At 43.7% G+C, this 11,422-nt stretch overlaps 1 protein-coding gene across 5 annotated transcripts in view; it reads right to left on the bottom strand.

Moving 5' to 3' along the window:
* Positions 1-565: 565 nt before the first annotated feature.
* Positions 566-11,422, bottom strand: part of hectd1 (HECT domain containing 1) — a 135,997-nt gene continuing 125,140 nt past the window's right edge. For all 5 annotated transcript variants that reach the window (XM_038781387.1, XM_038781417.1, XM_038781402.1 and 2 more), the window contains 5 exons: positions 4,758-4,836; positions 4,367-4,460; positions 3,788-3,938; positions 1,743-1,887; positions 566-1,535 (listed from right to left, as the gene is read on the bottom strand). In XM_038781387.1, coding sequence (XP_038637315.1) covers positions 1,398-1,535; positions 1,743-1,887; positions 3,788-3,938; positions 4,367-4,460; positions 4,758-4,836 — 607 coding nt within the window. In that variant the 3' untranslated portion in view covers positions 566-1,397. The remainder of the gene's footprint in view (positions 1,536-1,742; positions 1,888-3,787; positions 3,939-4,366; positions 4,461-4,757; positions 4,837-11,422) is intronic.

The raw sequence follows: 11,422 nt of genomic DNA, 5'->3' as shown, positions 1-11,422 counted from the left end.
TACAGAAGTTGGCTTTAGGCCCTATGCTTGGGCACTTGCAGACTTGGTCATGGTAGATGGGAGAAAGTAGTATCAGGTCAATATGATTCCACCTTGAACTTTTTTGATATGTCTGATTTTTGAAGTTATGTGATTTATTCATTGCACATGTAATAAATTAAACATTAAAAAAAAAGTTCCCAATTCTTTTATTCCAATTAAGGGGTAATGTAGCATGGCCAATTCACCTATCTTGCACATCTTTGGGTTGTAGGGGTGGGACCCAGGCAGCCATGGGGAGAATGTGCAAACTCCACACAGACAGTGACCCGAGGCCGGGATCTAACCAGGGTCCTCGGCGCCGTGATGCAAAAGTGCTAACCACTGCACCACCCACCATTAAGTGAATAATTCACATTAGTGAAATGGCTCAGGGCATCAGAGATCGTGAAAGGAAATATATAAAGGCAATTTCATTTTCTTTTAGCTTTATTTAGCTTATGGAAAATAGAAATATTCCCACCCAAAACAAATCACTAAATTACAAAAGCTTAACCAACTTTATAAAAAAGGCAATTCGCTCAAATACTTTGCAAATATTTTAATGATTATTTTAAGCATACACATTTGAAAATAGTTTGTGTGACTTGAAACTGCAACTCAGTTAAATAAATGTTTATAATATACAAAGAAATACAGGGAAAAGCTTAGCTTGCTTCAACGTGTGCCTTGCACCCAGAACCAGTGTTTCTAGCTTTACTGTAAAATTGCACAACTGCACTCAAGGATTTGATCTTCAGAGCAGGACATTAAAGAATGAAAGCATATATGCATACCAACCAAACAAGGGGAAAAAAAAGCTTATTCATGATTGTATACTAAAATGACAGCAAGTAAAATTTTAATACTCAAATAACCAGTGCAGGCACTAGTAAACAGGAAATGCTGTTGGAAGAAATGCCCATTCACTCTCTATACATATACAATTCTACACAAGCAGGTTCTCGGCCGGTAGCATTAGGCCAGCAAAGGAGGTCAGAAAGTGGCATTCATAGTGAACCAAGGTACCAATTGCTGTGCATCATAAACTAAATAGAACATGACACCTTGTCAGAAATTAAACACTGAAAACATGACAAAAACTGCTCTTGGGAACATTTACAGGACTGTCCCAGCTTCCAATCTCATAAGCCCTTGAAGCAGCACTCAGTGCTCTGTGTTTGCTGGCCTTGTTATTAACAGGAGAAGTTTGTTCCTGCCAAAACATTAGCAGCTAACATTTATTAATTATGTTTATTCTTTAAAGCCTCAAAAAAAGGCAAGCTGTATAAGAACACAGTCGGAGATCAACATTTTTCACACAAACACAAGAGGCTTTTCTAGTTTCAAATTCAGTGTCCCAGTCACGATCCATTAGCTCAGTTAAGATGAAAACCTTTCTCCATTGTAGCAGCTAGCAAACGTTCTCTCATAATTTCTTCAGAGGAATATTCAGGCAATTTTAGGTAGTGCACACACGTGTTTACTGATGGATAACTTGCGTCTGTTGCATCAACCTAACAAGAAGAAATGTGGTGAAATACATTCCGTGGGTAATTTCATGCATCATATTTAGTAAACAACAACTTTATAGAATTTATAATCTGGAACCACCTATTCCAGAAGAGATTTATGCAATTATCATTTATCCAAGAGGAGATATTTTACTATTTGGCAGTTTTTCTAACACGAACAGAGTTTTGAATGTAGTTTAGGTCACACACCTTGCGTACAATAGTGAGCCGCGGATGAAGATTGGCCAAACCACCTGGTGGCAGAGTGGAACATCCTGTGGTGAACTGCAGAAATGCCTTCCTTTCATCTGACGACATCCCACAAAGAACCTTTATAAATCGAATAAATCCCGGACTGAGCAAAAAAAAAAGGATTTAATAAGAGATATTGATCGTGATTCATTTTCTTACATTAAGAAGTCAACATAAAAAAGAAACTGAGCATTAGAAGCTGCAACCTAAAGAAAAGGGAACATTTAATATAACAGCCTCTTGGTCGCATGTTCAACAAAACAATTCTTATAAAACTGGCTCGCGTTTATGTACCTTATAAACGCAATCACCTGAGTCAGTGATGAAACACTGCTGAGATTGGGAATTAAGGGTGCCAATTAATGCTCTAATGTCATCTATGGCTTTGTCAAAATGTTTGGAGGAATCCTTTAAGGATTATTAACTAGAATAGTGTCAAACCTCTTATATGGCCCATGTCAACAACTACGCATTTTTAAATAAAGTACTTTCTCTCTTTTAGCTGTGTACGTTGTATGACAGAAATCTGATTGGGAGGAAAAATATGAATAGCATACGTTGCATTTTGGACAACATGTTTAACTTGCAAGAAAACAAGTACTAATTTTGCAGGTACTAATTTCTCGTCATAACTTTGCAGGGCTTCAGGGTAGAGGGGGAAACGAAACTGACTGGATGGCTACTCTTCATAGCTGGAACAAACTCAATGGGCCGAATGGCCTCCCTTATGTGCCACAATGACTAACTGTTGGATTCCTGCAACTGTACAATACAGAGCATTGCACAAGAATATTTCCAAATACATCGAAAGTGGCATTAAGAAAATATGGTTCATTTGATCCAATCATTGAATATGGTAATCCAACAAATACATATTTATCCTTTATTCAAATCTGTATCATAAACCTCCCTGTTCAGAGCTCAGAAAATGATAACTGAGTATTTTTTCCCATAATTTAAAGTGCCCAATTCTTTCCCCCCTCAAATTAAATGGCAATGTAGCGTCGCCAATCCACCTACCCTGCACATCTTTGGTTGTGGGGGTGAGACCCACGCAAACATGGGGAGAATGTGCAAACTCCACATGGACAGTGAACCGGGGCCTGCATCGAACCGAGATCCTTGGCGCCGTGAGGCAGCAGTGTGTAGCCATGTAAAATGGTCACCTGCAAAGGACCATGGGAATTGTGGTCAATTTGAGACACAGACAGGTACACAGCCTCCGTGTATTGTGCAAAGAAACCAGACTTGGCTGAAACTTGAATCCATTAAGAGTCGATCACCATTTCCCCCAGGACAATAGAGTTTTAATCAAGGTGTTACAACAGTAGCAGACTAACCGGCGACATCTCGCCCTTTTTTAGAAAAGCCTACGTGCCTGGGACAATGATAGCTGGGACCCGCCCAGCTATCGAGGTATCTGCCACCGAATCAGCTGAGATCGATGAGGTGATTGAAAACCCTATTGATCCATTGGACCTGGAGTAAGGACCTCCCAAAAGGGTGTGAAAGAGACGAAGGATAAAAAGCCCTACGCACTAGAGATTTGTTTCTTTTGGGACCAGCCTGCGCGCAACCAACTGCAGCAGATCAACCAAGTTCAAGGACCCACGACCATTCCTGAAGGACGAGCCCAGCTGAGACGAACCCAACAACCTCCAACCGACCACGTGGACCCGGATAAAGGCCTTATCTCGCACAGTGCCAGTTACTCGAAGTTAAGTAAAGGTCATCTTAGTCGTTAGGTGTAATTTAGTACGGAGCCGCATGTATTATTGCATAGAGATACAAGTATTGTGTTATTAATAAACTGTGTTTTTGAGCTAACACTGATCGTGTGGTCATTTATTCAATATAAGAAACAGCTTGTGGTTCACATAAAGGTTAAGAAATGGCAACAAGTGCCAACCACTGCGCCACCGTGCCACCCGGTAACTTAGTATTTTTAATAACACATGAATCCATTTGCAGAATTGTAATTTGATAATACAGAGCTTCAATACCTATCACGGGTATATCCCAATTTGGGTTCTGTATAGTTAATGATATCCTCTGCAGTCCAAGATGGTGACTGGTTTCCACAAAGGATCATTTGAACTTCTTCATGGCTGAAAGAGCTCAGCTTTTCCATAGGAAAGACATGGTTGAATCCATCTGGAAATGTTGGGGGGATGGGGGGTGTTGGTAAAAAAAGAGGAAATTATAAATAACTCAAAATTCCTACATTTTCTAACTGAGTCTTTCAATTTATACTTTCCCTTACTTAACTTTTTGACATACACCTGTTACAATTATTGTTAGCTTTACAAAGAGCAATCTGATACAATTTCTGCACAATTTCACTTGCTCAATGCAATTTCTGTACAATTTCACTTTCTCAATAATGACAGGATTGGATACGGATCAGGTATTAATATACTGACACATGACCATACTTTTGTTTAAATCCTCAACTTTCTATTCCTTCTCAAAAGTTCTGTCATTAGCAGTTACATAAAAATTTCCCAATTTGCGCATTAATTGCCCATTGAATTTGCCGCAGAAAAACATGTCAGGTAATTAAGAGCTTAAAACAGATTTACCTCTGAAAGCGTCCATCTGTTTTTGTATTCCAGTGTGCATACAGAAGTCAAACATCAATTCTACGTATTCTTCTGCATTGTCTATCGTTACCATCTAGAACAATAGCATAGATGAATCAAAAACAAACCAATACTAAAGCCAAACAATAATGTTTCATTCCAACTGCTTTGTCAACATTCCTCTCTTACCAAGGAATCAAAGACAAGCTGATACAAAGAAATACACAAGGCTGAGTGAAAGAGACACCCAAGCCTGTCATATGTTACCCAACCCAAATGCTAATATCAGAGGCAGTTCAGATGAAGGGAGGAGGAAAAGTAGAGACTATGTTCTGTGTTAAAAACAAAATAAAACACTTCCCCAATTATATCTTAACATTTTATCACTGACCTCATCATCACCATTTGGCTTCAAATCAACAGCTGTAAATCCATGTACTTTGGACGAAGGACAAAATTGAAAATTCAGCCTGCAAAATGTAGACAAATAATTAAAAATACCCAATGTTTAGAACATAGAAAAAATACAGCACAGAACAGGCCCTTCGGCCCACATAATGCCGAACTTTTGTCCCAGATTAAGAACAAATTAATCTACACCCCCTCACTCTACCGTAATCCTACCTATCCAAAAGCCGCTTGAAGGTCCCTAATGTTTCCGACTCAACTACTTCCACAGGCAGTGCATTGCATGCCCCCACTACGCTCTGGGTAAAGAATCTACCTCTGACATCTCCCCGATATCTTCCACCATTCACCTTAAATTTATGTCCCCTTGTAATGGTTTGTTCCACACAGGGAAAAAGTCTCTTACTGTCTACTCTATCTACTCCCCTGATCATCTTATAAACCTCTATCAAGTCGCCCCTCATCCTTCTCCATTCTAATGAGAAAAGGCCGAGCACCCTCAACCTTTCCTCGAAAGACCTACTCTCCATTCCAGTCAACATCCTGGTAAATCTCCTTTGCACATTTTCCAAAGCTTCTACATCCTTGCTAAAATGAGGCAACCAGAACTGCCCACAGTACTCCAAATGTGGCCTGACCAAGGTTTTGTACAGCTACATCATCACCTCACGGCTCTTAAATTCAATCCCTCTGCTAATGAACGCGAGCACACCATAGGCCTTCTTCACAGCTCTATCCACTTGAGTGGCAACTTTCAAAGATCTCTCTGCTCCTCCACATTGCCAAAAACCCTACCGTTAACCCTGTATTCCGCATTCATATTTGTCCTTCCAAAATGGACAACCTCACACTTTTCAGGGTTAAACTCCATCTGCCACTTCTCAGCCCAGCGCTGCATCCTTTCTATGTCTCTTTGTAGCCGACAACAGCTCTCCTCAATCCACAACTCCACCAATCTTCGTATCGTCTGCAAATTTACTGACCCACTCTTCAACTCCCTCATCCAAGTCATTAATGAAAATCACAAACAGCAGAGGACCCAGAACTGATCCCTACAGTATGCCACTGGTAACTGGGCTCCAGGCTGAATATTTGCCATCCACCACCACTCTCTGATTCTATCGGTTAGCCAGTTCGTTATCCAACTGGCCAAATTTCCCACTATCCCATGCCTCCCTACTTTCTGCATAAGCCTACCATGGGGAACCTTATTAAATGCCGTACTAAAATCCATGTACACTACATCCACTGCTTTACCTTCATCCACGTGCTTGGTCACCTCCTCAAAGAATTCAATAAGACTTGTGAGGCAAGACCTACCCCTCACAAATCCGTGCTGACTATCCCTAATCAAGCAGTGTCCTTCCAGATGCTCAGAAATCCTATCCCTCAGTACCCTTTCCATTACTTTGCCTACCACCGAAGTAAGACTACCTGGCCTGTAATTCCCAGGGTTATCCCTATACCTTTTTTTGAACAGGGGCAAGACATTCGCCACTCTCCAATCCCCTGGTACCACCCCTGTTGACGGCGAGGACGAAAAGATCATTGCCAACGTTTCTGCAATTTCATCTCTTGTTCCCATAGAATCCTTGGATATATCCCGTCAGGCCCGGGGGACTTGTCTATCCTCAAGTTTTTCAAAAGGCCCAACACATCTTCCTTCTTAACAAGTATCTCCTCGAGCTTACCAGGCTGTTTCACACTGTCCTCTCCAACAATATGGCCCCTCTCATTTGTAAATACTGAAGAAAAGTACTTGTTCAAGACCTCGCCCATCTCTTCAGATTCTATACACAATCTCCGCCCTTGATTGGACCTACCCTCGTTCTAGTCATTCTGCTATTTCTCATATGTCAATTAAAAAATATATATTTTTATTCTTTTTCACATTTTCTCCTGGATTTGCACCCACCAACAATAAACAATAATCAACAACAAATATGTCAATCCCCATAACAATAATCCCATCCTCCCACCAACCCCCAAACAATAGCCTGTTTACATAAACAAATGACAAAAAGGAATCAGGTATTACCCATAGTCACCCTTAATACACACAGAACCACTCACAGGGGCTGTTTAGCACAGGGCTAAATCGCTGGCTTTGAAAGCAGACCAAGCAGGCCAGCAACACGGTTCGATTCCCGTAACAGCCTCCCCGAACAGGCGCCGGAATGTGGCGACTAGGGGCTTTTCACAGTAACTTCATTTGAAGCCTACTTTGAAGCAATTTTCATTTCATTTCCCCCCCCCCCCACCTTCAGCTGTATCAGCCCCAACCTCGGGCACGATGTGGAGGCGTTCACTCTCCGGCGAACCTCACACCCGATCCCCTCCTCTATAACCTCTCCCAACTCTTCCTCCCATTTTGCTTTGATCCCTTCCAGTGAGTGGTGCTTTATCCTCTTCCAAAATAGCTCCATACACCGCTGACACTACCTCCTTCTCCAGTCCCCTTGTCGTCAGCACCTCCTCCACCAACGTGGAGGCCAGTTCCTCTGGGAAGCTCTGTATCTTCTTCCTGGCAAAATTTCGAACCTGCATGTATCTAAACATTTCTCCCTGCTCCAGCCCATACTTCGCTTCCAGCTCGCTCAATCCTGCAAACCGACCCCGAAGAAACAAATCTTTTAGCGTCGTAATCCCCATCACTTCCAATTTCCGAAAACTTCCATCCTGCCTCCCTGGCTCAAATCTGTGGTTTCCCCGAATTGGCATTTCCCTTGCCCCTGCCCCCAACCCGAAGTGTTGGCGAAACTGCCTCCAGATTTTCAATGAAGCTATTATTACCGGACTCCCTGAGTATTTCCCTGGAGCTATCGGGAGCGGCGCTGTTGCTAGTGCTTTCAGTCCCGACCCCCTGCACAAACTCACCTCCATTCTGACCCACTGGGAATCAACCCCTCTGACCCAGCTCCACATCTTCTCCACATTCGCCACCCAGTAGTAGTACATCAGGTTCGGGAGACCCAAACCCCCTGCCTGCCTTCCCCTCTGTAGCAGCACCTTGCTCACTGTGGCCACCTTCCCTCCCCATATGAACGAGGTAATCCTTCCCTCAGTCTCCCCGAAAAAAGCCTTTGGCAGGAAAATCGGTAGGCATTGAAAAATAAAAATAAATCGCGGCAACACATTCATTTTAACCGCCTGCACCCGACCCGCCAGTGACAGAGGGAGACCATCCCACCTTGCCAGATCGGCTTTCACTCTCCCCACCATACTAGAGATGTTGTACTTGCGAAGCCTCCCCCACTCCCGGGCAACCCAGATACCTAAAGTGAGTCCCTGCCCTAAGGAATGGCAGCCCCCCCCCACCACTGCCCCCACCCCCGGCCGAGACACCACAAAATACTCACTCTTGTCCAGGTTCAGCTTGTACCCCGAGAAAGATCTAAATACTCGCAGCAGCTCCAATATTCCCCCTATCGACACACTCGGTTCTGACACATACAGCAGCAGGTCGTCGGCATATAAGGACATCCTATGCTCTATCTCCCCCCCCGCACTATTCCTTTCCATGCTCCCGAACTTCTTAATGCAATGGCCAATGGCTCAATCGCAAGTGCAAACAGCAGGGGGGGACATAGGACATCCCTGCCTAGTCCCACGGTGGAGAGAAAAGTATCTCGAGCTGATGTTGTTTGTTCGGACACTCGCCTTTGGCTCCTTATATAATAGCTTTACCCAGTTCACAAATCTTGGTCTAATCCCAAACCGCTCCAGAACTGCCATCAAGTATCCCCATTCTACCCGGTCAAACGCCTTCTCGGCGTCCAATGCCACAACCGCCTGTGTTTCCATCCCCTCCTCCGGTGCCATAACCACATTCAAAACCCTCCTAATGTTCGAAAAAAGCTGCCTCCCTCTCACGAACCCCATCTGATCTTCACCTATCACCTTCGGGAGGCACTCCTCCAGCCTACCCGCCAGTACCTTCGCCAATACTTTTGCGTCCACATTCAGAAGTGATATGGTCCTATATAACCCACACTCCGTCGGATCCTTATTTTTGTTTTAGCAACAGTGAAATCGATGCCTGCCCCAAAGTTTGTGGTAACACCCCCTTCCCTATCGCCTCTTCAAACATCCCCACCATCAGGGGTGCCAGCTTATCCTTGAATTTTTCATAATATTCCACCGGAAACCCATCCAGCTCGGCCACCTTCTCCGACTGCATCCTCCCAATCACATCCTTTATCTCCTGCTCCACTATCGCTTCTTCTAATGTTGCCCTGTCCCCCTCCCCTAGCCTCAGGTACTCCAACCCATCTAGAAATTCCTGCATCTCACGGTCTCCCCCAGGTGGCACATAGGTCAATATTTAATAGTCAGTTCCAAATGACTGAGTGGAAGCATTTAGTATTTTGCACAAAATAACTCAACTTTCGTCATTTGAATTTGCTCATATTTCACTCTCCATCAAGCCTTGTGCACGTCTTGTGGTTCAGCCAGATAAGTGACCTGGCGCATCTGCAAATATCCATCATTCCTGTATGACTGAACCATCACCCAATGTGCCAACGAAAAAAATACTTTCCCGAGAACTGACTTTTTATAAAAGTGAAAATAGTATTAAAAAGAACTGGGCTACCACAGACCATAAAGGACAATGACCCCAACAGACATAACCGCAAGTTCCCACAAGCATTGTCCATCTACCCTCAACAACACCCCAAAACCAAGTAAAGAACAAAGAAAAGTACAGCCATCTCCTTCGGCTCTCCAAGCCTGAATGAACTAGTTCTTGCTCCCATTGCAAGCAGCTGCGCAAAGAAACTAATGTATCAATGAACACCTACAGCACTCCAAGGACTGGATAGACTCTGGAACTGTTCCTGCAGATTGGAGGGTAGCTAATGTAACTCCACTATTTAAAAAGTGAGGTAGGGAAAATAGTGAATTATAGACCAGCAAGTCTGATGTAGTTTACATAGAATTTACAGTGCAGAAGGAGGCCATTCGGCCCATCGAGTCTGCACCGGCTCCTGGAAAGAGCACCCTACCCAAGGTTAACACCTCCACCCTATCCCCATAACCCAGTAACCCCACCCAACACTAAGGGCAATTTTGGACACAAAGGGCAATTTATCATGGCCAATCCACCTACCCTGCACATCTTTGGACTGTGGGAGGAAACCGGAGCACCCGGAGGAAACCTATGCACACACAGGGAGGATGTGTAGACTCCGCACAGACAGTGACCCAAGCCGGAATCGAACCTGGAGCTGTGAAGCGATTGTGCTATCCACAATGCTACCATGCTGCCCGTGCTACCGGAAAAAATTCTAGAATCTAGTATCAAAGATTTTATTGCAGAGCACTTCAGAAGCAGTGGCAGGATCAAACAGAGTCAGTATGGATTTATGAAGGAGAAATTATGCTTGACAAATCTACTGGAATTCTTCGAGGATGTAACTAGCAGAGTTGACGAAGGGGAGCCAGTGGATGCGGTATATTTGGACTTTTGGAAGGCTTTTGACAGAATCCTGCAAAAGAAATTAGCGTGTAAAATTAAAGGGCATGGGATTCTGGGTAGTGTATTGGGATGGATAAAAAAAACTGGTTGGCAGACAGGAAACAAAGTAGGAATTAATGGGTCTTTTTTCAGATTGGCAGACAGAAATTGTGGGGTATCACAGAGATCAGTGCTGGGACCCCAACTATTCACAATATAATTAATGATTTAGATGAGGGAACAAACTGTAATATCTTCAAATTTGCAGATGACACCCAGTTGGGCAGGAGGGGGAGCTCAGAGGAGGATGCAGAGATCCTTCAGTGTGATTTGGAAAAGTTGAGTAAGTTATCAGTGGGCAAATAAATGGCAGATGCAGTATAATTCGGAGAAATGCAAGGTTTTCTAATTTGGTGGCAAAAATGAGAAGGCAGACTAGTATCTGAATGGCCATAAATTAGGAGTGGAATGTGCAACGAGACCTGGGTGTCCTCGTACACCAGTCACTGAAGGTAAGTATGCAGGTACAGCAGGCGGTAAAGAAGGCTAATGGTATGCTGGCCTTCATTGCGAGAGGATTGGAGTACAGGAGCAGGATGTGTTGCTGCAATTATACAGGGCCTTGGTGAGGCCACACCTGGAGTATTGTGTGCATTTTTGGTCTCCTTATCTAAGGAAGGATGTTCTTGCTCTAGAGGGAGTGCAGCGAATGTTTACTACTAAGGAGTGCTGCAAAGGTTTACCAGACTGATTCCTGGGATGGCAGGACTGACATACGAGAGATTGAATCGGTTAAGACTGTATTTGTTGGAGTTCAGAATAATGAGGAGGAATCTGATTAGAAACCTCCAAAATACTAACCGGACTAGACAGGGTAGATGCAAGAAGGATGTTCCCGACGGTGGGTGCATCCAGAACCAAGGTCATAGTCTGAGGATACGGAGTAGACCATTTAGGATAGAAATAAGGAGAAATATCATTACTCAGAGGGTGGTGAGCTTGTTGAACTTGTTCCCACAGGAAGCAGTTGAGACCAAAAAGATTGCATGTTTTAAAGAAAGTGCAATTAGATATGGCACTTAGGGCAATATCAAAGGATATGGGGGGAAAGCGGGATTTAGCTATGGAGTTGGATCAGCCATGGTCATAATGAATGGCGGAGCAGGATCGAAGGTCGAATAGCCTCCTCC

The sequence above is a fragment of the Scyliorhinus canicula genome, chromosome 2 (assembly GCF_902713615.1).
Source record: "Scyliorhinus canicula chromosome 2, sScyCan1.1, whole genome shotgun sequence".
Classification (NCBI taxonomy): Eukaryota; Metazoa; Chordata; class Chondrichthyes; order Carcharhiniformes; family Scyliorhinidae; genus Scyliorhinus; species Scyliorhinus canicula.
Note: the sequence above shows the minus strand (reverse complement) of the source record. Positions and strands in the feature narration are given on the sequence as shown.